The following is a 27,754-nucleotide window of genomic DNA, read 5'->3' as shown; positions in this document are numbered from 1 at the left end:
CGACGATGTCCATATGAATGTGCTCGAACCTCCTCGTAGGTCCCAGAAAATTCCCGGTGGGCGAAGTTATATGCTTGTGTACTTTCGCTTTTTGGCACGGTATGCATGCTTGTGCCCATATGTAGCAGTCCTTTCGTATGCTAGGCCACACATAGCGTTGTGTCACCATCCTCGTTGTTGCCTTGATGCCAGGGTGTGACAAGCCATGCAGAGCTTGGAATATTTGCTTCCTGTATGGTCCCGTGACGTATGGGCGTTTGACAGGCGTTGTGGTGTCACAGTACAGCGTCGTCGTGGAGCCTGGTATCTGCTACCAATTTGAGTGAGGATTGTGCGGTGCCATCGAGTATTTCCTTTAGCTCTGGATCCTCTTGTTGCGACTTTGCCAGTTCCTCGAAATCAGGGGCTTGTTGAACAGATTCAACGCGTGACAATGTATCTGCCACCACGTTGTCTTTGCCGCCCACATGTTGAATATCCGTGGAAAATTGGCTAATGAAGTCTAAGTGCCTTGCTTGTCTGGGCGAGCTACGGAGGACGTCCTGTTGGAAAGCGTATACCAGAGGCTTGTGGTCCGTGAAGATAGTAAATTTTCTGCCCTCGAGGAGATGTCGAAAGTACTTTACGGCGGAGTATATTGCTAGTAACTCCCTGTCGTATGGACTGTACTTTGTTTGCGCCTAGTTGAGCTTTTTACTCATGAAGGCTAAGGGCTGTCGTTCTCCGTTGATTTCCTGATGAACTACTGCTCCCATCGCGGTGTCGGATGCATCAGTCGTCAGAGTAATTGTTGCCTCTATTTTTGGATGTGCCAGGAGTGTTGCTCTCGCCAAGCTATTTTTGCAATTTTGGAACGCCTGTTCGAGTTGCAGTGTCCATTGGATTGGAGTCTTCCCTTTGGTCTTCGGTCCTTTCAGCACGTCGTGAAGCGTGGTTTGGTCTTGTGCTGCTCTTGGGATGAATCGCCTGTAGAAGTTCAACGTGCCCAGGAATTGTCTTAGCTGTTTAACGATCTCCGGCTTTTTGAAGTTTCGAATTGCCTGTACTTTTTCTGGCAACGGCTGAGTCCTTGTGCCGAGACGGAGTATTCCAGGAACTTGATTTCGTTAGCTCCGAACACACATTTTGCTGGGTTTAACTGTATGCCGTAATTGTCAAGACGGCTGAACAGTTTCTCTAAGTGTTTCAGGTGTTCTTCCTCAGAGCTGGATGCTACCAGGATGTCGTCGATGTAGACGTAACAGAAGTCTAACCCATGCGTGACTTCGTTGATGAAGCGCTGGAACGTTTGGGCTGCATTGCGAAGTCCAAAAGGCATATACAGGAACTCGTATAATCCGAACGGAGTTGTAATGGCCGTTTTTGGTACATCTTGAGGGTGCACTGGGATCTGATTATATGCCCGGACCAAATCTAGCGTAGAGAAGATTTTCTTTCCTTCCAGCGAGTGCGTAAAATCTTCGATGTGTGGAATGGGATATTGATCCGGAACCGTTCGTGCGTTGAGTTTTCTATAATCGCCGCAGGGTCTCCATGCGTTATCTCTTTTCGGAGCCATGTATAACGGCAATGCCCACGGACTTTTTGAAGGCTGTACAATCCCTTCTTTAAGTAGAAGGTCGAATTCGGCCTTGGCAATTTTTAATTTGTCTGGTGCTAATCTTCGTTGTCTACAAGCTTCTGGGGGTCCCGCCGTTGTCTTTATGTGGTGCGTAATATTGTGCACCTGCTTCTGGCGGTATGTTCCCGTAGTCCGTGTTATGGCGGGGAATTTCTCTAGCAGCTGGTGATAAGATGAGTTTCCTATCATTGCCTTGATTGACCGTAGCTCGAACTTCCGTGTGGTTCCGTTTGCCTTGATTCCCGTTTTCGCGTCTATAAGTTGTCCGCTTTTTACGTCCAGGAGAAGGTGATAGTGGGCCAGGAAGTCGAAACCGATGATAGGTGTGGTTACGTCTGCTACCATGAATCGCCATGTGAAGTTTCGTCGCAGTCCTAAGTTCGGCTGGATTGTGAGATCTCCGTATGTCGATATTGGGGATCCGTTGGCCGCATATAATTCCCGGGAATCGATCAAGCGTCGTCCTCTGGTCATCGTGCGTGGATAGACGTCGACATCTGAACCGGTGTCGATGAGGTACTGCAACTTAGTGTCGCGATCGGTGACGAATAGGCGGCGTGGTTGCGGGCTGGGGCCGTAGGCCGCTACTATCGGCTGCCCACTTAGTTTTCCTTTTCTTGCTTCTTAAATTCGCACGGTGATGTGCACTTCTTGGCCTTCCCTTTGAAACGCCTGTGGTAGTAGCAGATGTTGTCCTCTTGTTTCTTTCGGTTACGACTCTGTGATCTCTCACGCTGCCTAGTTTTATTGGCACTGCGTGAAAAACGATCGCTTAGGCTGGCTACTTGCTGGGCCAGTTCTTTTATCTGCTGCTCTATCGTAGACGGTGTGGCGGTGGCTGGCTGTAGACTCGCGACTGCTCCTGATCTTCCCGTGATCTCGAAGACTCGGTCGGCTTGTGCTGCGACTTCCTCCAGGTCGTCGGCGGTGCGAGTTGCCAGGATGGCCTGTAGCTGCGCAGGAAGCCCATCTGCCCATCCACAGTGTCCGTAAAAGTTGCTCAGGTATGGCGTTCTTGGCGAGCGACTGTAGATGCCGTAGGAACTGCGACGGTTTTCTGTCTCCAATCTCCTCGTGCTCCAGGAGTTGGCGGATCTGCTGCTCTTGCGAGATGGATAGGCGCTGGATTAACGCCCTCTTCACGCTCTCGTACTTGTGATCCGCTGGAGGTCGAGTAATGAGGTCCCGGATTTCTTTGGCGTGTCGTGTTTTTATGTGCGACACGACGTAGGCGTAGCGGGTGGCATCCTGCGTGATTCCACTCAATGTGAACTGGCTCTCGATTTGTGCGAACCAGAGTTCCGGCTTGTCGGCCCAGAAGGGTGGCATCTTCAATGCCACTCGATGGATATTTGCGCGCTCGACTTCGGGGGCTGCCATCTCGATTACTGTGTCGTCCAATGAATCCGGCATGGTTGATATCCTCAGCGATCACGTCGGGGTCACCAATTTGTATGGGGGACGTGGTTAGGTTGTAACCGGACGGATCGCGTGAGATAACGAAATCCCGGAAAAAGCTAAGTTCTCGCGTGATTTCTTAAGTTACTCACTCGTGCTGTCTTGGTCGCCAGGTCGGTTTCACCTAAATAACCGCCAAGGTCGTCGAAGGTCAGCTTGGCTGCCTGTCCGCTTTGCGCTGCCCGCCTGCGTCGTATCCCGCGTTTCCCTGTGCGTCGGATATCGCCTAGGCGTGGGAGGTAAGGAGAATGGTGGTGGCGTCGCGAATAAACACTCTCCGTGTTAAGTAATAACAACAATGAATATATATTTCCACTGTATACAAAACACCGCGTCTTTCTCTTCACGAGATAAGACGGTCGCTCACTCACACACTCGATCACTCACACTCGCCGTCGCTCGCGCTATCTCGGAATTACGTAACGTTTCGTTACATGCCCTTGTCGAAGGACAAACGCGTATCGCGTGTCGCGTCGCGTTATTAATTAATCGCGTATCAATCACGATTCCGGCGGATTACGAGAACACGAATTAATCGGTTTTCTCACTCGCGTACGTCGCTGTTCGCGTAAATTACGTAATTAGCGAATGGAATGTTCTCGGAGATTCGTAGTGTTGTAATGAGACACGTCCGCCGCGTACGAAGTCTCCACCCGAACTCTCGTTGCGATGCGCTCGCCGCACCCGGTAACCCCACTTCTCTCCACGCGCAGTCGCGTACCCCGTGGTGGGAATGCACCGCCCACTTCGCTCGCGCCGCTGCAGTGCTCGGGACGCCGCGCGCGCGCGCTCAGCACCGCCGCTGTTACCTCCGCCGAACTTAGCGTTCGCAGGGACGCGGTCGATACCTCCGCGGGACTTAGCCGCTGACACGAGTCGATCGCTGGTACCTCCGGTGGACTTAGTCGCTCGCGCGTCTCGGTCGACATCTCCGGTGCGTATATGCTCGCGGTCGTGACCTCCGCCGTATATTACGTCTCGCGTACCTCGGTCGATACCTCCGGACCCGATACGGTCTTCGTCGTTACCTCCGCTGGACTTGGTCGCTCGCGCGCGCCTCCGTTGGTACCTCCGGCTCGGATACGGTTTCGGTTGATACCTCCGCGGGACTTGGTCTCTCGTCGCTTCGCGCAACTACGGTCACGGTCGATACCTCCGTCGGACTTGGATTTCGGTCGCGTTTCGCGGTTACGGTCACGGTCGTTATGTCCGCGGAACTCGGTCTTTCTTCCGGCGCGCTTTGGTCGATACCTACGCCTCGACTACGGTCTCTACGATCGGATTTACGGTCAATCTTTTACGCGCTGTCTGCGGTCGTCGCCTCCGACTGAGATTACGGTCTTTATCGCCGAATTACGGTTTTTTCGTGGAGTTTCGCTACGGGTTATACACGGGATCGCCGCGCATGCGAAATATCGCGTTTTTGTCGCGTTTTCTTTCAGACTTTTAAGAAAATGGCACGATTTGAATCCTTGCAACGACATAGAAGATGTCGGTTGCAAGGTTTGGTTCAATCAGAAGGCCCCCTTTTTACAAACAATAAAACGTGTCGGATATATTTAATCTTTCTATGTACACTTGTTAATGTGTAAGTGTATAAATGATCTTTTGAGGTAGTCGGAAATTGGTTCGTACTGGACTTGGTGGGAGTAGGGGTCGCTCGGAGTAGCTTCTAGGTGGTTGTGACTTCCTCAGCAATCTTAGCCTCGGAAGAGGGTCCGTGTAGGATGTGGAAGGATTAGGCGGCATCCGAAGGTACCCGGAGGAATTAGGTTGCTCCTATTCGCTGTCGCTGCGAACAGCTCCCTAAAGATGGCTTGCTTCTTCTCTAGGAGAGCGCGGGGGATACGCTTCCCAGGTGTTTGAGGAAGCGCCCGTGGAGTCTCAGGGGCTTCTGGCGACGTTGGCGAAGCAGCGATGATATCGTCGGAGGAGGCCTGTGTACCCCTGGTGGTCAGGTCTAAAACCACCCGAGGGCCGGTTGCGGTTTGTGTGGACCGGCCAATGGAAACCGCAGGACCAGAGGTTGCGGTCTGCGTTGCTCGAGTGACCTTTCCTCGACCAGCGGTCTGTGTCGCCCTGTGGACCGGAGGATGGCGAGGAAGACCTCTGGGCTGGAGACAGGGAGAAAGCGATCCGGATTAGCCGCCACGGAACGTTGACCTTCTTGGTTGGCGACTCCTGGGCTCCCAGCGGCTTCGCAGGGCTCCTGGCGTCCGGCCTCACCGGATTGGTCCTAAGACCGCGGTGGCCGAGTTGGCGGCAGCGGGGCAGCGTGACTGTGTTGTCTCCCGGAGGAGTTCCTCGTTGTACCAGAGAGCTCACCCGCGCCGAATGTCAGATACACCGGGGCCCGTTGTTACTACTTCCAAAAAGTGATCGCAAGCGTAGTATAGGCCCTAATGAGCTCTCTATACCGTGAAGCTTGGCTTGATTCCACGACGTGGGTGGTCTGCTTATGTAAACCTTATGTTACATTTCTTCTTGTGAGTTGAGGCGCCGCGCTTTCGCCTAGTGGCGGCCGCGCGCACTACTCGCAGTCGCCGGGGCCGCTGACCCGGCCGCGGACGCTGCGCGCGCGCGCGTCGCGCTGCGGCGTGCCGCCACAACAACTATTACAATAGTAAAGATATTAGTAAAGAATAAATATAAAAACAACTGAAGCGGTAGAAACAGCAACTACTACAACTGTTAACAACACATCACACATTTCTCTAACACCAGTTTCAAATTCACTTCCAATTAAAAAAGGTATTAAAAGAACATTTGCTGCACAAAGATATGACAAATTAATAGAACAGACTGAAAAGTTAACTATAATTTCGCATAATGATAATGAGATACGAAAATCGTATTATGAAAAAAAATTGAAACTTTATAAAACGGAATTAGCTCTAAAAGAAAGAGATGTTATTGCCAAAGAAAATATATGTTCATTGCTGGAGCAATTACTAAAAAAAAGCAATTAAAGACTGAGAAAATGATATTAGGCTATTCATAAGTAAATCAAAGGTCCTATAAATGTTGATACATGTTACAAATTTTGTGATTTTGTAATTTTGTGATATTTTACTAAAGATTTAAGTTTGTTTTATTGTATAATTATAAGTATAACTTAACCCTCGGAGAACACACCTATTTTTTTGATCACAAAGAACACTGTGGGTCAATTTGACCCTACACACAATTGATCGTCCACCATTTTAAATTGACGAGTGCGATCAGCTTGAAAAAATTTCTAGATGTATTTGGAATATTGTTAAATCAATTGATATAAATAAAAAGTGCTGTTGGAATTATTTACATATTTTAAAAAATTTACGAAAAAATTATTTTTTTTAAAAAAAACGTAATTTACGAAAAAAATTATATTTTTTAATTTTTTTAATATTTCTGGCTAAAAATTTACGCGTGTATTCTTGAAATGTAGTAGAATCAAGAAAAAAATTGTACTTTAGTGTACCTTAAAAAAAAAGGTATTTATTTTGTTAGGTAATGAAAGTGGTTTTTAAGGTAAAAAAATCAAACATTTTTGTGAAAAAATTTTAGAAAAATTTATTTCTTATTACATATATGTGAATACTTTATTATTTAAATGACTTGTGGTAAAAGTTAACTTTTATTGTCGGCGACGGCTTCACTATAATCTGAATACGACGTGTCAGGGTTTGACTGTACTGACACATTATTTATTTCAGAAAAACTGTTGCCATCGAAATATTCTTGCTCGACACGTACTAAGGCATTCTAAATACGTGGCCGCAAACTATATGCCATCGTGCTCACTATTGAAAAACCGACGCTTAGTCCACAACAGGGTCAGAATGACCCTGCACCGACTTCGAATAATGCCCAACACCTATTAGGTGTTGCGCTGTACAAAAGGAGCATCTTAACATATAGTTAGTACTCCAAACTACAGGTAGAAGGCCTCAGGCCCGCTAGTTTTCAAAATGCTTTCAAGATATTTATGATTAAATTCGAGGTAAGAGTCAAATTGACCCTATGTGTTCTCCGAGGGTTAAGTAAAATTTTTTACATGTGTATTTTATAAGGATAAAAAACTTTTTACTTTTATGCTCTGTTGACCAACGACTTTAATTATAAGCGTGATTAGTAGTTTTTAATGTTTTGTTTTTTAGTTTATTAGTAGTAGTAATTACATTAAAGTATATATATTGCTAAGAATAAAAAAACATGTTTTTATAAAAATCTTATTATATTATTACCAAAGTTATTACATATAAAACGAATATGTGTATACATATATGTATACACAAAACATTTAATAAAAGTGATGCTTAAATGATGCATTGTCATGAAAAGTATTGTCTTATTAAATTATTGCAGATCTTTTGCCCAGCCATCAAATCATGATTTCTATTTGCTATATTATCTATACCCGGTTCGTTAATTTCATCATTTATACCATTGTGGACTTCATCTTTTGCTTCAAGTGCGGGTAAAGGCACATTATCATGAATGCACATATTATGCAACACTGTACAAGCATTAATAATCTTTGAACACACATTTGACTGGTAATGTAAAACTCTATGTTTTAACAGACAACAAAATCTCATTTTCAAGAGACCATTACAACGTTCAATAAGAGATCTAGTACTTTTTTGCCGATCATTGTATCTTCTTATTGCAATGTTATGTTCATCATTATTCATTATTGGAGTCATCATCCAAGGTCTAAGTGCATAACCAGAGTCACCTGTAAGTAAAGCAATATTATGATTGAAAAATGACATTTCACGATATTACTTTGAAGATTAGATTTTACCTAGTAAGAAAAATTTGTGTCCATGATTATAAATATCTTGCATTATGGGAAGAACATTACTGTTATTCCAGATATATGAATCGTGAGTGCTTCCTGGATATCTGGCATTAACGTTTATTATTCTAAGATCAGAATCACATATCTAAAAATGAAATTATAGTTGCATTATTGATATAAATACCTAATTTAATTATGTCAATGCAAAATACTCTTTACCAATTGTACGTTTATAGAATGATATCCCTTTCTATTAATATAAATATGTTCAGGATAATTTTCGTCTTCTTTTGAAGGTGGAAAAATTGCTACATGCGTAGCAATACAGTCTATACAGCCAATTGCTCCAGGAAATTGGTGATTTATCCAAAATCTGTGTGTGTGTAAATTACATATAATATAATAATTGTAATTACATAATCATATATATAATTATTTTTAATGTAAGTTACATCTTTACTTGTTACGTAAGTGTTGCAATTCTTGAAGATTACGAGAAAAGCGTACCCAATTATTAAATATTTCTGGTAAATTAAGAATATTAGTCACATGGTGAATACATCTGCTGACAGAAGGTTGACTAATAGCCATGTGAATATTATGTCCTATGCAATTCTGGTAACTTCCCGAAGCAAAAAACCGTAATGCAGTTAAAACCTACAAAAAATCTTGTAATTTACATTCTGCATATATTAATTCATATATACTTACTTGTACAGTTGCATCTAAAGCTGTAGATCGTGACGGTTCTACAATGTCTTTTATGATATTAATAAGCCTGTTTGTCGTTTCTTTTTTCAATCGAAAAAGCTGTATAAATTCTTGTTCTGATAATTGAAATGGATCATCTCTTATATGAAAACGTGGTCTTTCATTATAATAAATAACATTTTCCAATTGTTCATTGATATGAAGCAGAACAGCATTTCGATATGCCATATCCATACTGCACTCACAACTAAAAAGTACAAAAATAAGTAAAAAAAAAACGGCAATAATTATAAAATCGCTTTTTCGTATTTTTAAAAACTTTTGAAAAATACAAAAATATAAAAAACAATGTAAAATAATAAAAATACATAAAATAATTTGATATGGCAAGTAATATTTTAAAAAATACTACTATTTAAAGCCTAGCAATTTTCAATTCAAAATGCATTTAAAAATGTATTAAAAATTCAAGGCATTTTGAGATGAAATAGAGTTATAGTTATTGTGTTCAAAATAAATTAATTTTTAAAAGTATAAAATTGCATTTTTGTACTTTTCAAAAGTACAAAAACGCGATTTTATATTTTTTAACATCAATTTTTATATTTTTCTGTTATGGAAATTAAAATGTTTGTTACTCACATGAGTTGAACTTTTGTGGAAAACCACCTTTGTTACTATATTTATCGTATGCGATATGCGTATCGCATAGGTTAGGTTATACTCACTCGATATTAATCATTCGATATTTTCTCGCATACGATACATCTCATCCGTACAATTTCTGCTATCGCATACAATATCGCATACGACATCTAGGGTCCTCGTTTCAAGAATAGACCCTCTGGTCGGCGGTATAGCGGTGCGGTTGGCGGCGGAGTACCCGGTGTCCAGCTATTCGGCGCATCAGCTGACGCGATCGACGCTATCGTTCTGATCACTTCGCGTGGGTGACGGATCGCGGTGTCGGTTTCCCCTCAGTGCGGGGCACCCGGGTGAGACGACGCGTGCGACCACTTAGTGCGTGGCCGAGAGCCTGTGTACGAGTCGTGTCGGTGAGTCGCCGCTTGGTACGCGGTCAGGAAGGCACTCACTGCGTGCCGGAATGATCGTGTCTTAGGTTATGGCGCTCAGTGTACGCTCTGGGATGCCTGGCTCAGTGCACCAGGAGGTACGGTTTGCTCACTTCGCGGCCGAGGAAGGTCTGTCTCTTATCGCGAGTGGAGGGAGTTTATATACCCTGCACTCGGTGGTGAGGGAAGCAGAGAAGATCGGAGGGAGTGTGCGAGGTAGGGGGTAACGGCCTTACCTCCGTCCTAGCGGCAGCGGAGGAACGGCTTGTTACAATGTTAATAAAATTATTTTGCGTTTTGTCAAACTTATTCTTCAACAATTTAGATACCTTTTCAGCAAAAGACATAGATCAACACAGGAGTCATTTTGTTATTGTTTCTCACTAAATATCTAATAAAGACAGAATGACTTCTGTGTCAATTTGTATCTCTTGCTAGAAAGCTCCTTTACTATAGGCGTATACGAAAACGCTTTGATTGACCATGTCGCAATTGACCATAACTTTTCTAATTGGCGGTCCAACAAAAAAATTCAAAGCATTCATTGCTGTAAATGATTGTGGTTGTCAATTGCAACATGGTCAATGGGGGCGCTCCCGGCGTATACACTCATAAACATCATTCGTTCTTGTTTTACATTTGCAAAGACAAATGACAAAGGTGAAATGATTCTGAGAAGATTGAGTGATAAATGGAACATAATCCCTGTGACACGTGTTCAATAAAGATTGCAGTCAACAATTTTACATTATAAATACTACAAAGTATTTTGTTTCTTTTTTCATTCTCTTCTTATAAAAAACCATTTTGTTTCTTCTTTCCTTCTTTTCTTATAAAAAAAAGGAAAGAAGAATACTTTGAAGTATTTGTTAATGTCAAAGGATTGCAGTCTGTATTGTAAAAATTACAAGAAAACTGTACCTACATATTAAAAACATTAAAAACGTTAAAATAAACTTACCTTTAAGTGGATGAGTAAGGCTTGCGCCGATCTGCGTTCATGCTTCTGCCTTTACTTGCATATAATTTTTCAGTTTTATTATATAAAAATGTGTTAACTTGAACCACAGCAATTAAGTCGCGGTCACTACTGACCTCATCTTCAAAAAAAGATTCGGCATCTGACATATTTGCAGGTTATTTACATACAACACCGGCTCTTGTCACACGCTTTTGTGTTACTGCCGGATTCTCATTGGTTGGCAGTACAGAAGTAGACCGTACGAAATGGGAATGAACCATTTAGCTTACAACCTTACTCTACGCCTTATTAATCGGAAATGACGGCATACTCCGATGTCTTACAGCCTTCATTTTTTACTCTTACTGACATTGTAGACCGAGCATAAAAGCCTTTGCGAAGTGCAAGAGGGATTTGCTCGTTGACTGCCGATCCTTGCGGACGTGTGGATCAGTATTTGAGGAAGTTTCATAGTTTTATACATTAAATTATTCATCTAAAAAATTTTTTGCTGTAAACTAGAAAATCGGCATCTATTTTGCATCTATCTACTGCCTTGATACAATTCGATACTTCGACTCAGCTCCTATTATCACGGATTTTGATTTGATTTGCATAACCATTTTTTCCTAACAACGGAGATAAGTTATACCACCATCTTTACAAGGTTACGTCCATCAATTCATCAATTCTAAGCTGTGAAAAGATATACGCATTTCCACCATCTTGCTATTCTTCCACGTGGACTTTTTCTGGGAATTATCATCTACCTGGTGAACAAAAGGAAAGTCTAAAACTATAATATATTATTGCGATCTGGAATCTACGATAAATGTGAGTTCCAATAAAAGTTCGATTTGCTTGCTTGATATTTTTCATTTTATTTTGCATAATTTTTGTTGGCTTCTTTGATTATTAATCTTAGCATTATTTACTTATTAGTGCATTGCTTTGCATTTTGTAATTACTTTCCTAAGATCGTTGTATCCCTACAGCACAAAAATTTAAATTACATTGTAGCAATATTGCTGCAAGATTACAATGTTGTTACAACACTGCTGTGATGCAACTGCAATTTTTGTGTTACGTGGGTCTATTACGCCGTATAACATACTCTGCAATTCCCTTCTAAATATTCTTATGTTAATACTGTAACGAGCCGTTTTCCCGCTGCCGCTAGAACGGAGGTAAGGCCGTTACCCCTACCTCGCACGCTCCCTCCGCTCTTCTCTGTTTCCCTTACCACCGAGTGGAGGGTATATAAACCCCCCCTTTTGCAACAAGAGTCAGAACTTTCCCGGTCTGCGCACTGAGCAGACCGTACCTCCTGGTGCATTGAGCCAGGTATCCTAGAGCCTTAACCTAACACACGATCCTGCCTGGCACGCAGTGAGTGCCTTCCTGGCCACGTAGTGAGAGGCCGCACACCGCCATGCTCCGTTCCCGAGCTCTCGGCCGCGCACTGAGCGGTCGCTGTCGTTCCGACCCGGGGACTCCGCAGTGAGCAGGAACCGGCACCGCGACTTGTCACCACGCGGGGTGACAACGACGGCGTCGACCGAACAGCTGATGCGCCGATCAGCTGGGACCGGGTAGCGAACCGCGCCGCCAACCGCACTGTTTCACACGCCGCTGCGTCGCCAGCCAGGCTGGCCACCGTACATTGTCGCGCCGTTAGCGCCAGGCCTTAAGGCCATATCACCGCACCACGCCGTCGCACCGGCGCGACCAATACGAGCGTCGCATCTACCGCGATCCGCCGCTATCACCGTCTGCGCACCAACCGACCGACAGGTATACCGCCGCGACCAACCCGAGCGCCGGTACCGGGTACGCGCAAGCGCACGAGCACTGCGACATAGGCTTAGTTTACATCGTCAAAACCTTAGTACGCGTATTAAGTTTGGTGCGCACCAAAGTACGGGTGTTAGTACGGGCGCGTTTACATCGAATGTACTAAGCATGTACTGTGAAAAATATAATACAAATTTAATTCATGTTGATGTCTCCTACTAAGACATTTTCACACCGGTTTTTAGATTTTAGCACTGAGGTTATGCTCAATTGCTAAATTCTCTCTAAAATGCGTTTTATGCGTTTACATCGACATTTGTATCACTTGGTACGCGTATCAGTTTAGTACGATACTCCTACTTGATACGCTCGTACCAAATTGATCCGGCAGCGTTTACATCGTGCGTACTAAATATTTAGTACGAATTTGATACGAATATGGTACCTGATACGCGTATCAAATGCACGATGTAAACTAAGCCATAGTCGCCACGGCACACGACACGCGAATACCTCACACAGCGAGGATCACACTGTATATAATAGCATAGGGACTTGTATATATTAGCATAGAGTTATTAATTGCACTAAATCACATTATACCGAATACTGCCGTCTTCTCACTTATTCGAGCCCGCCGCCCGGACTCTGAATCCTGTGGCTATCCGTAGCCAATCGGCACACAAGATTCACGGTTACAATACCTTTATTTACGCTATACTAAAGACTATTCCAACATCGCGTTTTTCTTTTTTGTTGTTATTAAGAATTAATATTTATCTTTATGGTAGTGGTGTGCTACATTAATTTTGTAAAAGTTATACAAATATTAATAGTCCCATTTATTTTCACTTTATTTACTATTTACATTAATTAGCTGGTCTCCTGTTTGAGCTGAATTGAAATCTTAATATCGTTCTCATTTTCCCTCATTAACAATTTAATTTAATTACATTGGCAAATCCTTGAGGACAGTACTTATATTGAACTTATTTTTGTTGTTTTACCTATTAGATATATATTGAGAATTGGAATCCTTCATATACTTTTCTCTATTCCTTCTGAATAGTTCACCGTATACATTATAATTGTTTGATACATTTCTTTGAAATAAACACATTTATCTTTGAAGCGCTTTGTGTTTACGAGTGAAAACACATTACAGGCAGCATACATCAACTACGTGTTTATAAGTTCATGGTTATAATCCATATATTCACACTTTATACTGCTTTGATACATAATGTTACTTTTATTATGTGGGCTGATCTTGATGTCCCTCAACAGATTACTTTGAGAATTTGGTATATATCTTGTTATATTTTCTCACACTCTTTTCATATCCTCCCCAGATAGCCAAATAAAAGCAGCGTGTTGTCATTTTGCTGTCACTTATTCCCTATTAATTTTATCAAACTAAAGCCAAGGTGTTTCCTCAAACTGTCTGTTGTTCTGACATTATATAAAATTCTACATTAGAATTCAACAAACTGACGGCAAGTTGTCAACATGCATGCACAATTGCTGTCAATGTGACAAGTTTATTATTCCTCAATGCATGCACTTATAATTTTATAAACTCATGAAGGTTATTTGCTCTCCTGATGTTAACTTCGTTCCACGTTAAATTACAATGACAGCAAATTGTGAGCAAGTTCACAACATACACGCAGTGCATTAATTTGCCCGATATGCTTAATCTCGCTTGGCTATCTGGGTCTATAGTAAATGTAGTTGTATTAATTATTTTGTTATTATATAGATTATTTTTTCTTATATTTTATTGCGGAGTTGCTATAATTTAAACAATTGGTATTCCATCGAGCGACTTTGCTTATTAAATTATACTAATCCTTTATTCTGATTTATATACATTTATTTTGTGTTAATTAATGAGAAGTATACTTTCCCCCTAACTTTATATTCTTTATTACATTTGTATATATTTTATCGTATTATATATTATATATTGGAATTAGTGTTGGAAAGATCATATATATATTTTTTCATAATAATTATTTAAAATGTCCAACAAAAATAAGAAAGATAAAAAAAAATTTGCTTCTGAATCGCAATCCAACAACTCGGCTAGTGTCCAAAAGCGACCACATTCAGAAGTGTCTCCCGAGAGTAGTCCCTCCTCTGCGGGCGAGATATCCGTTGATTCTTATGAATCCACCTCCAATGACACTAACCTTATTCAAGTACAATTAAAAGAAACATCAGATGTGCGAGTCCCTGTTCCTATTGTTTTAAGTAATATTTCATCTTTTCCCCTCCCTACCCTGACTAATTTAAATAATAATCCTATGGATCCTCAGCAATCTTATGTCTCTCCACAGGATCCCTCACAACTTATTTAATATAACTCCGGAGGGTTTGGACCCCTCCCTCCTCCCTCGTTAAACATTTCTCATACTTCTCCGGGTCACAATCGACATCTAGCTTGCCAGCATTTTATAGACTCCCAAAAAACTAATAGATTTACTTCATCTAGTCTTCCCCCCTTCGTGGTCCATATGGAAAGCATATCTGAAAACGGTAATTCTAATCTTGGAAATTTGCATCCTATGAGCCTGGGCAAGGCCCTATGTTCTAAATTCAGACATATTATTAATATTAAAAGACTTGGAAAAAATATTATTAAGATTAATTTTAGTTCCTATTTAGAGGCTAATAGAATGGTGGATTCCGCCGAAATCTTTAATGATTCAACGGCATATATACTTAACTACTGCATATATAGAATCGGTGTTGTTCGAGGGATAAATGTTTCATTATCTATACAGGATATCTTTGACGGGATCACTTGGCCCAAAGATTTTACTAAAATTTATAAAATGGAAAGACTAAAGACTAGAGATCCGCTAGACCGCGATTCCTTTATGGATACTTCTACAATTAAGATTTGGTTTGAGTCCTCGCTGTTGCCCGAGATGATTTGTATTTGGAGAGTTAAATGTCCGGTTACACCATTCGTTAACAAAGTCAGGAAATGTCTCAACTGCTCCAGGTGAGATCACTCTGCATTCGCGTGCAGAGGGACTACTACCTGCTGCAAGTGTGATGAATCTCATAAATCTGAGAGCTGTTTCAGCATAACCGTAAAATGTACTAAAGGTACAATGCTTTCAATATTAACTGTCCTGTTTTCAATAAATATAAGATAATCAATACTATTACGTCATACTGTAATACAGATAGACGACATGCTATTAAACTTATGAAAGCGAAGGGTATTACCTCAACTTTAATGGCTCAAAACTCTTTTAAATCTGCTGTCTTCAAGGGTTGGTCCCTTAATGGATCATCTCATGATACTCATCAATTAAAAATTAGTACATTTCCTCAAAACTTTGATAATGTTATGGTAAGAAAACCACCAACTAGTGAAAATTTTAACCGACAGATTTATAAATCCAACAAGAGTGATTTTAGAAATAATCCTAAGCGCCTGCGATTAACAGCGATCCATCCCTTGATTCCTATGACTCTAATAAACCTCATTCTAATGCGAACTCAAAACATGCATTAATTGATAAGGGCTTTTTATCGAATCTCAACTCGAATCCTTGTAATAATTTTACTAATAAAAATTTATCTAATCTCTATCTTAATCGTGAATCTCTAATTTCTAAAATTAATGAATCTACCTCTACTTTAGAAGACGGATCAACTTCAAATTCACGTGGATTTAATATGCCGTACAATCTACAGGAAAATTTTTGTGGTTTAAAAAGACAACCCAATGTGGGCCTTGTCCTCAATGACATATGTATGATACTTAGAGAGAACAAAAATTTTTTTAATTTAAAGGAGGAAATCCTCGATTATATCTATAACTTTAAACATTAATTATAACTTTTCAAATTATTTTATTATAAATTATAATATATTTAATTCTTATACATCACTTTCGATTATTCTTAATAATATTTTATCCATACCAGGTCTCTCTTTACCATTTCTTAAATGAATCTTAAAGTTTTACAGTGGAACTGTAGAGGAAGTCACGGTAAATTTGCTGAGTTATCGAATATAGTTTTGAATTATGATCTTGTCTGTTTACAGGAGACTTGGTCAAGGGAAAATGATTACTTCTCTTTTAAAAACCATGTCACTTTTAGATACGATCGTCCTAATAACGCTATTGGCGGAGAAGTAGCTATTTTGTGTAAGAGTTTCTCTTGACCCTGTTTCAATCAATGTCTCGGTTCCTCTTTCTAATAATATGGATATTCTTTTAATTAAAATTAAAGTTTCTTCTACAATTTTGTATATTGCCTCTGTATACAACCCACCCAACAATAACACGAACAACACTCAGTGGAAATTCATTTTTAGCCATCTTTCTCAGTTATGCTTTCGAGATCCTCTTTTAATTTGCGGAGATTTTAATGCTCAACACTCTACTTGGGGTTTCACTATTTCTAACTCTAGTAGTAACGCCTTGGTCGACGTCATTGCTACGTCTGACTTTATGTATTTAAATAATAGTTCCGCCACAAGGATTTCTGCTAACGCTTACCATTGTAGCGTTCCAGGCTTATCTTTGGTATCTTCTCATTTTGGTTCCTACTGCTGTTGGTCTTTACTCGATGACTCACTCGAAAGCGACCACATACCTATAGTGATAGATATTAATCTCAACAGAGACAATTTAAATTCTTATTATAATAATCGTCCCAAACTAATTCATATGCACATGGATAAATTCTTTTTTTCGAAATATTGTGATGATTATTTCCAAAAATATAATGACCTTTTGAATCTTGCTGGTAACAAGATCTATGACCTTTGGTATTTTTGAGTTATTAATTGTACATACAAGGCAGGTATAAGATCATTAGACAGAGAGGGTAATATTAAATATTTCGAAAATCGACATGGTAAATGGATTTATAGTAGACAAGTTCCTTCTCGTGGTAGGTCCAATCAACCATGGTGGGATGGTGAATGTTCTATGGCAGTCATTAATAGAGCAAAGGCTTTAAGTTGCTTAAGAATCAGCTCAACAGATCTAATCTAATTAAATACCGTGAAGCATCAATTTTAACAAGAAAAACTATTTCTAAGAGAAAATCATAGAATTTTAAAAAGTTTATTGAGGAAATTAGTCTAAATTTTAATACAAAGTTCTTCTGAAATACTATCAAAAAATTTAAAAGCAGCATTTTTTTCCAATCTAAAGAGGGTTCTAATCGATCTAAGTATGATCAAATTGAAATAGCTATTAACAAGATTGCTCCACCGCGATGTGAATATTCGTTTTCTGACATTCGACATTTTTATGCTGTTTCTATTTTTGATGAGCCTTTTCAATTTTATTAAATTTCAGACGCAATTGTGTCTTCTCAAGCTAGCTCTGCAGGCGGCCCTGATCTTATAGACAATTTACTGCTAAAGGATATTCCTTCGTCTGCTCTACGTGTTCTGCTTCTTTCTTTCAACTCTATGTTAGTTGATGGCACATTTCCACCTTCTTGGAAAGTGTATGACATTGATCCCTAAATCTGGTAACAAGGGCTATAGACCCATTTCCTTAACCTCAGCCTCATTTAAAATCTTGGAAAAATTAACCATGAAGAGATTTGATAGATTTGTGAAGCTCGAAATTCTACTTCCTTTCTCTCAGTGTGGATTTAGAAGGGGAAGAGGACTGTCTGTCTCTTTTGAATATAGACATCTATAAATCTTTTATGAAAAGAGATATGTTAGGTGCCCTATTTTTGGACATCGAAGGAGCGTATGATAACATCATTCCTCAATCTTTGTTTGATTGCATAAATTATTTGAGAATCCCAGATGGTTAAAAAAAATTTTTTTTTAATTTCTTAAGTTTAAGAACCGTAGATTTTTATGGATCTGGTCAATTCATATGTCGCCGCTCTCTTTTTAAGGGTCTTTCTCAGAGCTCAGTTTTGAGCCCAATCCTTTTTAATCTTTATGTTAAAGACTGCCTCCATCATATTTCTCATAATTGCCTTTCACTCCAGTATGCAGATGACATTGTCATTTATTCAAATTTCTAGATAAAATCTTACACAATTTCAAATTAACTTTTAATATCTTTTCCAAGTGGCTTGATAATTTTAACCTTGATATATCTCTTTCTAAAACTAATAATTTTCCACAGAAAGAAATCGTTATCTCTCCCTGAAATTGTCTATTTTAATGATTATTTACTTCAAATAAGACGTCAGATTAAATATCTTGGTTTCACAATGGATGCTGAGCTTAGATGGAAGGCTCACATTAGTTCTGTTAAAAGTAAAACCGTAACATTTATTAATATTCTTAAATGAATCGCGGGATCTTCTTGGGGAATAAACATTATCTATTGTATCAATTTTGTTAATGCTACTATCAAAGCTCAACTAGAGTGGGGATTATACTGGTATATTAACTCCGCAGGTACTTACTTCTCTAATATCGAGAGAATGATGGGCCTTGCTTATAAGGTTGCCATGGGTGTTCCACGTTTCACCCCTAACAAATAATAATCGGATGGGACCAAGTCTGTTGAGTAAGCCGCATGCAAAAGTATTTCCCAACTAAACGCCTCAATCGTTTCCTTGACCGGTTTTGCTGTGAGTGATGGTGCATTATCATGAAGCAAAATCACTTTGTATTGCCTTTTTTGATATTCTGGTCGTTTTTCACGCAAGCTTGATTCAAGTCGATTATTTGTTGTCGGTAGCGTTCAGTATTAACGGTTTTGCCAAGTTTTAGCAGCTCATAATAGATCACACCCTTCACACCAAACACAGAGCATTGTCTTCCGTCCATAGCGATTTGACTTTGCAGTCGATGGTTTGCCTGGAATTACTCATGATCTTTTACGCTTAGGATTCTCAAAATATATCCACTTTTCATCGCCAGTCACAATTCGATGGAGAAATGACCTTTTTTTTTACCTGGCGAGTAGCATTTCGCAAGTGGTTTTTTGGTTTTCCTGCTGTCTTTCATTCAGTTTACGTGGAACCCATCTTCTGGGTCTTTCCTATGGCTTTCAAACGTATGAAGACGGCTTCTCGTGTCACATTTAATTGATCTGCGAGTTCTTGCGTTTGAGCGTCATCCTCATCCAACAATGCTTGCAATTCGTTGTCTTCAAACTTTTTCGGTGGTCTTCGACGTTCTTCGTTTTTCACGTCAAAATCGCCACTTCAAATTTTTTAAACTATTCAAATCACTATGATTTACCAAGAGCATGCTCACCGTAGCTTCGAAGTAGGTATGTACCACTATGGGGAGTCGCCTGTGACATTACTGGCACCATTACCCCCACCTCTCTACGACGACTCCAGTGTCACAGGCGGCTACCCATAGTGATACAAATGCTACATTTAGAAATCTTTTTTTCTTTCTCTCTCTTTCCCTTCTTGCGTTTACTCGTTTTCTCATAAAATTTTTTGGATAAACTTCCGAAAAGCCCATACCACCGATTTTTTTTATACTCTGGATTCTTACGTATTTCGACGTGCTGATTACGAATATAATAGTGAAAATTGGCGCAAATTTGATTTTCGTGGCGAAAACCTTGAAAAAACCATAAAAATTATGGTTTTTTCCATTTATCTCCGTAAATAATGAAAATTTTGAAAAATACTTCAGATAAAAGTTATAGATCTCATCGAAATACACATTTTATGTTCTATTGATTTTCGCTGTAAAAACAATAGTTTTTGAGAAAAACGACGTTAAATGTTCAAAACTTTATGAGTGTACTTTTCGGAAGTACACCCAATTTTTGAAATATTTTATTGGTACTTTTTTATTTAAATAACAAATTTTAATAAATACTTATTTATTCATTTTATTCTAATAACAAAAGCACATTCTTAATCTAACATAAAGTTTAAAAAGAGGTTTTTAAGAAATTAAACATTTTTTTTAATAACCAAATAATATATACATTTATTTATTGATTACATGTTACATTTTACAACATACAATTTTTCCAGTTGCAGTAATACGAAATACTATCTTAAATATTTATCGATTACATAGTTGTAATTAATATAAGATATATTATTTTCGTGAATAACAACTTTGTGTTCGTGACGCACAACTTGAATGAGACATATCACGACCTATGAATTGCTTTGTTTTTTTAATATAAGGTTGTCGGTGTCATATATGTATTATAATAATTGCGAACTGTTTTATCATTTCATGATAAATCGTTCGAAAAGGTATCACGAAATCGATGCATACCAAAACCAGTACATTTAAGATGCACAAACATAACACAAAATTGTCCACACACGTCAGAGGTATTACTTTGAAATTGTTGAGGGTTGTAGAATAAGATTTTGCAGTTCCTTCTAAGCCGTTTGAGATGCTGAGGGATGATGTCACAAGGAATGGAAGGACGGTGTCACAAGGAATATTTTGTAAAGCTGCTCGCAATGGCAAACTATTCATAACCACCAAGAGTTATGTAGAGAATTATTTTCTTCTTCTTCTACTGCTTTTTCTTCTTTAGTATTATGTTGTTTATCACGATTGTATCCTATCATAGAAGATGATGGGACTGGTGGTGATAATCGTGACGATGATGTAGAATCCAAAAGAACATAATTTTTAAATCATTTTTTGATTTCTAAGCCATTATGTAACGCATTATTTAAAGCACATGTATATTCCCTATTATTTACTTTTTATGTCATAAATAAGACAAGTTTGCTCTAATTGTGGTAAACGGTGAAATAATGGACATTCTTGCTTTTCTTCTAAATTTATAATGTTTTTGCTAGTAATACGTTGGATAAATGCTAATTTATCAACGCCTCTAGTGAATATTCGGTTGGTAAGTTGTGCAACAGCTCTCAAATGTCGACATAAGTTTTTATACGGGGTGTCTCCTTCAAATCACACAATTTTCTTTAAATCACTCCTTCAAATCAACCATTTTTACTGAGCTAATTGTTTTGAGATTTTTAACGGACAAACAGCTCAGTAAAAGAATACGGCTGTGCAATGATCTGTTGTGAGTGCGCGACACTCACACAAACTTTACTTGCAATAACGATAAGGGTGTCGAGTGACACCTCGCGCGATATCACCGTTCGGCCTTGCTACCGGACATCGCACCGGCCTTCACACCGGACATCGCATCGGGCAACATATCCGGTTACTACTCATTTTGCCACCCGAAATCTCCTGATTTCCGGTGGAATGCGCCTAGCTAGCAATTGCTGGCTAAACTAGTGCACGGGCCAAAGGCCCCTGACCGCGAGTGACATCCCTTGGTAACAAGCCGAAAAGCTGAGTATATAAAGGCCCGCGGAAAGAGAACGAGCGGGCTCATTATTAATAAGAATAGCGACGAGTCTATGTCGCTCGTCGAATCTACAAACTGTACTTAGAAATAAATCTTTCGGATTCGCTAAAGAAATTGTAGAGGAAAAACAAATATATATCTCTTGTTATCAACTCTCGGCGTTATCTTTTGGAAACCTGATCCCGAGGAGTCATCGGCAGCGATCCCGCACTGTATCCCGAGACCAGGGATACAACAAATTGGTGGCAGCGGTGGGATATACTGCCGAAATATACCGAAAAGGAAAAACGCTCCCTAACGGACTCAGCACACAGAGGAAAACCGCCGAAGAGAAACGTTAAAGCCAGGGCGACAATTCATCCGAGGCGCAACGAAAACGACCTGCTGATCCTCCGAGACAAGGAAGGAAGATAGCAACGGACAACAGCGATAGCAGTGTTATCTAAGACCAACCTACCGCAACGTGACGCACCAACCACAAGCAGCTGAGCGACGGACAACATGCGGCGATACATCGCGGTAATGTAAGTCCACGAAACTATTTAGTACACCAAAAAACTTTTGAGCGACACGCGAACCCGAATTGTTTAGACCCCCGGTAACATTATTACCGAAACGCGTACTAGCGATAGCGAATGTCCGACGACAATAGTACACCGATAAGAAACGAATCGTGGCTATTCAGTGGAGCGGCGGCGCGATCTACACACTACCGCGAGCTAGAACTAGCGTGGCGAGCGGCACCGGCCCTCCGCGAGGATCGAAATAACGATCGCAGGGCCTTAGGACGTTCCCTCGACGGCGATAGCGAGCTACCCGAGCACGTCATACGTGAGCGAGAATTTCCTTTCGGGGCCCTCGACGCCAGTTTATTTTCCACCGACGCAGTTGACGTGACACGACGGGACCGTGTGGACAGACGAACGAGACCGTACGTTAGTCGTACTCCGAGCCGCGTATCTTCACGAGGTGAATTTTCACTGACCTCGTACGATTCCGATATCTTTAACCCTGAAGAAATCTTTGAGAGATACGAAATGAGTACCAACGAACAAGCCCAACCCACGGGAACTCAACAATCGGAGGCTCAACAATTCATAGCCGACGCAGAACGGGAAATGCAAGAAATGCACCCAGACATCCGCGAAAACCCAGTTGCACCAGCAGCACCGCCCAGGCAAGAAAGAGACAATGACGTCCGAAATACTCTACGCGCGGTGATCCAAGAATTACGTCGGTTACAAACAGATATAGACGCCGTGCGGGAAACGCAATTACACACTCAGCGCATTCACGACTATCGACCATCGCGATCCAGCAGAAGAGACACAACCTACGTAGATCACGATGACGTTCGTCACCAGCGAGGCCGCAGGTCTCTACCGCTAAAAAAAGCGCTCTGCATGATCCTTGAATTCGACGGGAATGCAAGTAAACTACAAGAGTTTCTAAGCGCGATGACGTATGCGGTCGAAAATATTGATCCGAACGACGAGGTAACCCTGTTAGGAGCTATCTTATGCACCAAATTGAAAGGACGCGCAATGTTGGACTTCCAAACGCGAAAAATTCGCGATTTTGAAAAACTAAAACAGGAATTAGAAGCGTGCTACGTGAGTAAAAAGAGCACCACCCATTTACAAATTGCATTTAATACTCTCAAACAAAAAACCGGAGAAAGTGCGCGGACCTACGGACTTAGAGCCGACAAACTAACCATTGATTTATACGAGTCCATGATAGAGGGTCGACAACATTACACAACGGAAAATAAACGCGCAATATTAGATATCCTACAACAGCAGGCGCTTGAGAATTATCAGATAGGGCTAAACGACGACACAAAAGCCGTAGTCAGATCACGAGGATATGCAACGTTGCAGGATGCGATAGCTGCCGCGACCACAGAAGAGCGAATAAAAGGAACGACAGTTTCCCGCCCGAAACCAAAATATTATATGCCGGCCGCAGATGGCTACAAAAATAAGCTACAATGTTGGAAGTGCGGAAAATTAGAACACCACGGAAAAGACTGTCGTAACAGTCGTTACTCGAACCGATTCGCACTACCACAACCTGATAAAACACGTATAAATGCCGTAGAGAAATTCTGCAAGCGTTGCAAAAAACGTGGCCACACCCAAGCCGAGTGTTGGTACTTGAACGGGAGACCTCGCAACAAAACGTCATATCGCCCTCCACGACCACAAAATAATAGGAGTAAAAATAGCAACCCTAGAAAAGCTATCGAACTACGTAAAAAGAAGAATTCCGGATCCAAGTCTAGTAGTGAAGACGAAAGGGAAGTAGCCGGAAAGAAAGATAAGCGCGCTCAGACGTATCAGGTCGCGCAAGTAACTCGAGCTGCCCAGCCGAGCAGCGGCCTAGACCAAATCACACTTCCGATACGAGAGACGCGCTCAGGAGAAATCAACATGCTTTTCGATTCGGGCGCAACCCTTTCACTCATTAAGGTAAAAAACTTAAAAGGGAAAACTAGAATTTCTCCCAAAAAAATCACCCTTGCGAGAATAACGAGGCACAAACTGTATACAATCGGAAGCATGCAGGCCCACATTAATCTAGGCGCACAGGTATTAAGACATACCATGTACGTGGTCAAGGATGACTTCCCCATGGAGTACGATGGAATACTGGGACTGGACTTCATGAAAAACCACCGCGTAATCTGCGATTACGACAAGCAACAATTGAACATCGCCGGCGTCACTTTCAAAATTAAACCTTACGGTAAAATAATCCTACAACCGCGCAGTGAGACTATTGTCCGAGCAACCACTAACCGAAGGATTTTGCATGCGTAGTCAGCATCATAAATACCACAGATAAGCCGGTAGAAATACGCACGCCACACGTGACCATAGAGGATCCCGACGAAAGTGATTATCAAATATACGCGGTCATCAACAAGGCGGAACGTGCGGATAAACTCCCACGAAGCAAACGGATCTGACAAACATTGCGTACCCAGCATCTCAATTCGGAAGAACGACAGGCACTCACACGGATATGCAAAGAATACCAAGATACCTTCCACCTAAGTGGAGAACCACTGACATGCACTGCAGCAGTGAAACACGAGATACGTACACAAGCCGACTCATCGCCGGTCAACGTACGGCCGTATCGCCTCCCCGCAAAGCATAAGGAAGAGGTGAATACACAGATAAAACAAATGCTGCACGATGGCATTATCAGAGCTAGCACGAGCCAATGGAATGCACCACTACTAGTGGTACCCAAAAAAGCTGACTCGTCTGGAAAACCAAAGCTCCGAATCGTGATCGACTTTCGAAAGCTTAATGATCTAACAATTGGCAATTCTTTCCCCCTACCCAATATTGAGGAAATACTAGATCAACTGGGAAACGCCAAATATTTTTCGACGCTAGATTTAGCGTCGGGGTATCATCAGATACCGATGGCTGAGCCAGATAAACAAAAAACAGCGTTCTCGACACCATATGGACATTATGAATATAATCGGATGCCCATCGGATTAAAAAATGCGCCAGCCACATTCCAGAGGCTGATGAACTCGGTACTCATGGGAATTCAAGGACTCAGATGCCTATTATATCTCGATGACATAGTAATATACGGATCGAGTCTAAACGACCATAATAAACGCCTAACGGAAGTATTGCAACGCCTATGAGAAGCGAACCTAAAGTTGCAACCAGACAAGTGCGAGTTCCTGCGCAAGGAAGTAAATTACCTAGGACATGTAATTTCCGAAGATGGAATATCGCCCGACCCGGCAAAATTGCAAGCCATAGAAGATTTTCCGGAGCCCAAAAAGGTCAAAGATATCCAATCATTTATAGGCCTGGCCGGATATTACAGAAAATTTATCAGCAATTTTTCCAAGACTGCGAAACCCTTAACGAAATTAACAAAAAAGACGGAAACATTCACGTGGACTGCCGAACAGCAAATAGCTTTCAATACTTTAAAAGAAAAATTAACCACGGCGCCCGTACTTCAATATCCAGACTTTACAAAAGAATTTAATGTGACTACCGACGCCTCAGATTATGCAATAGGAGCCGTACTGTCACAGGGACCGGTAGGAAAAGACCGTCCCATTGCTTACGCAAGCAGAATATTAAACCGCGCCGAGCAAAACTACAGCACGACAGAGAAAGAATTACTGGCAATAGTATGGGCTGTAAAACATTTTCGGCCATATGACTACGGGACAAAATTTAAAATCGTAACCGATCACAAACCCCTCATATGGTTATTTAATGTAAATGACCCCGGATCAAGATTGATCCGATGGCGATTAAAACTGGAGGAATATGATTATGAAATTATTCATAAGGCCGGTCGAGCGAACGCGAACGCCGACGCGCTAAGTCGCAACGTGAAGCGGAAAGCTCACGTTATAGAAGCAGCTGATAAAATCCTCACACTAGACGAAGACGGCGAAGACGCACGTGCATCTACAGAAGATGAAAAGGAAAAGGACAACGTATGCGAACCAGCATACACAGAAGAAAAGAAAAAACAAATTCTATATGAATATCATGATGCACCTACGGGAGGGCACCAAGGAATTGAGAGAACAATAAAAAGAATACGATTGACACATAATTGGCCCGGATTAACGGCCGATGTAGAGCGGTACATTAAAAAATGTGAGCTTTGTCAGAAGAATAAACTTTCTCGGAGAATAAAAGCCCCTCTTGTCGTCACGGACACGCCTAGCCGACCCTTCGAAAAATGTGCACTGGATATAGTGGGACCACTAACGCTAACGAAAAATGAAAATCGGTACCTACTGACATTCCAAGACCATCTTACAAAATTTAGTAAGGCAATACCTATACCGAACCAGGAAGCAAATACCGTGAGCAAAGAATTTGTCACGAAGATCGTCCTGGAATACGGAACGCCGGAATACGTACTGACCGACCAAGGCACCAACTTCCTGAGCGAAATTTTCAAGAATACGTGCAAGCTACTGAAGATAAATAAAATTCAGACTACTGCATACCATCTTGAGAGCAATGGTATCCTCGAGCAATCACATCGGACCTTAGCAGAATACCTGCGACATTATATAAATAAGGACCAAACCGATTGGGACGAATGGATCCCGTACGCGATGCACACATATAATACAACGCCTCATACGGTGACAGGGTACACACCGTTTGAGTTAATCTACGGTCGACAGGCAGAACTGTCGACGGCCCTGACAAAACCGCCTAAACCTACCTACAACTACGACGATTACGTGCAGGAATTACGGGAACGGTTAAGGGCTACTAATCGTGTCGCACGCGAAAATATAAAAGACGAAAAGGCCAAGGCCAAGACGCAGTACGATAAAAAGACGAAAGAAATAAAATTTAAAGTCGGCGAAAAGGTATTACTATACGACAAAACGCTCCGACGTGAAAGATCGAAGGAACTCGACGCGCAATGGACCGGACCGTATACGGTAACCGAAAAACATTCTAATATAAACTATACAATAAAGCGGGGGAGGACAACGACGCGCGTACACGTAAACCGTTTGAAACCGTTTATTGAAGCCTAAACGGCAATCAAGAGAGAGAATAAAACACGCACACATACACGCATACACAATAAAAATAAAGAAGAGAAATATAATAAATAAAAAAGAATTAGACTCACCAAAACGAAGACCGCCAACCAGGAACATAATCCACAACAGCAGTCAGCAAAAGAGGAACTATACACTAAAACTAAACTACACACTACAAACTACTACACTACCACTACAAAGTATCAATGCACGTAATTAGACAACCGCGTCCATGTCTGGATCCTCCGGCGGAAGATCCAGATGCGGCAAGTTCCCCCCACGTAAATAGAGGTCCACGGCGAATTCGAATTCGAGGTCAAGATTGTCACCAAACTCGTCACCAAAATCGCTCGTCAAAAAACGAGCAAGCACCGGGTATTACAATTTCCTCAAGCTCTTCGGCCGGAAAACTCTCAGAAACCACCTCGCTCTCCGCACCGGCAGGAACAAACATTTCGGACTCTTGCGAAAGGTCCA

At 41.1% G+C, this 27,754-nt stretch overlaps 1 protein-coding gene across 2 annotated transcripts; it reads right to left on the bottom strand.

The window, feature by feature from the left end:
• Positions 1-7,262: 7,262 nt before the first annotated feature.
• On the bottom strand, positions 7,263-12,534 carry LOC105831398 (putative nuclease HARBI1). Of its 2 annotated transcripts, none has more exons than XM_036291388.1 (6): positions 9,308-12,534; positions 8,580-8,826; positions 8,329-8,525; positions 8,088-8,241; positions 7,872-8,013; positions 7,263-7,802 (listed from the first exon to the last, which is right to left on the bottom strand). In XM_036291388.1, the coding sequence occupies exons 1-6, from the start codon at positions 9,319-9,321 to the stop codon at positions 7,396-7,398; spliced, it is 1,161 nt and encodes a 386-aa protein (XP_036147281.1). In that variant the 5' UTR covers positions 9,322-12,534; the 3' UTR covers positions 7,263-7,395. The 2 variants fall into 2 exon arrangements, with proteins under 2 accessions (XP_036147281.1, XP_036147282.1); XM_036291389.1 differs by having other exon boundaries at positions 9,222-12,533.
• Between the last annotated feature and the right edge of the window lie 15,220 nt (positions 12,535-27,754).

The sequence above is a fragment of the Monomorium pharaonis genome, chromosome 8 (assembly GCF_013373865.1).
Source record: "Monomorium pharaonis isolate MP-MQ-018 chromosome 8, ASM1337386v2, whole genome shotgun sequence".
In the NCBI taxonomy this organism is placed as follows: Eukaryota; Metazoa; Arthropoda; class Insecta; order Hymenoptera; family Formicidae; genus Monomorium; species Monomorium pharaonis.
Note: the sequence above shows the minus strand (reverse complement) of the source record. Positions and strands in the feature narration are given on the sequence as shown.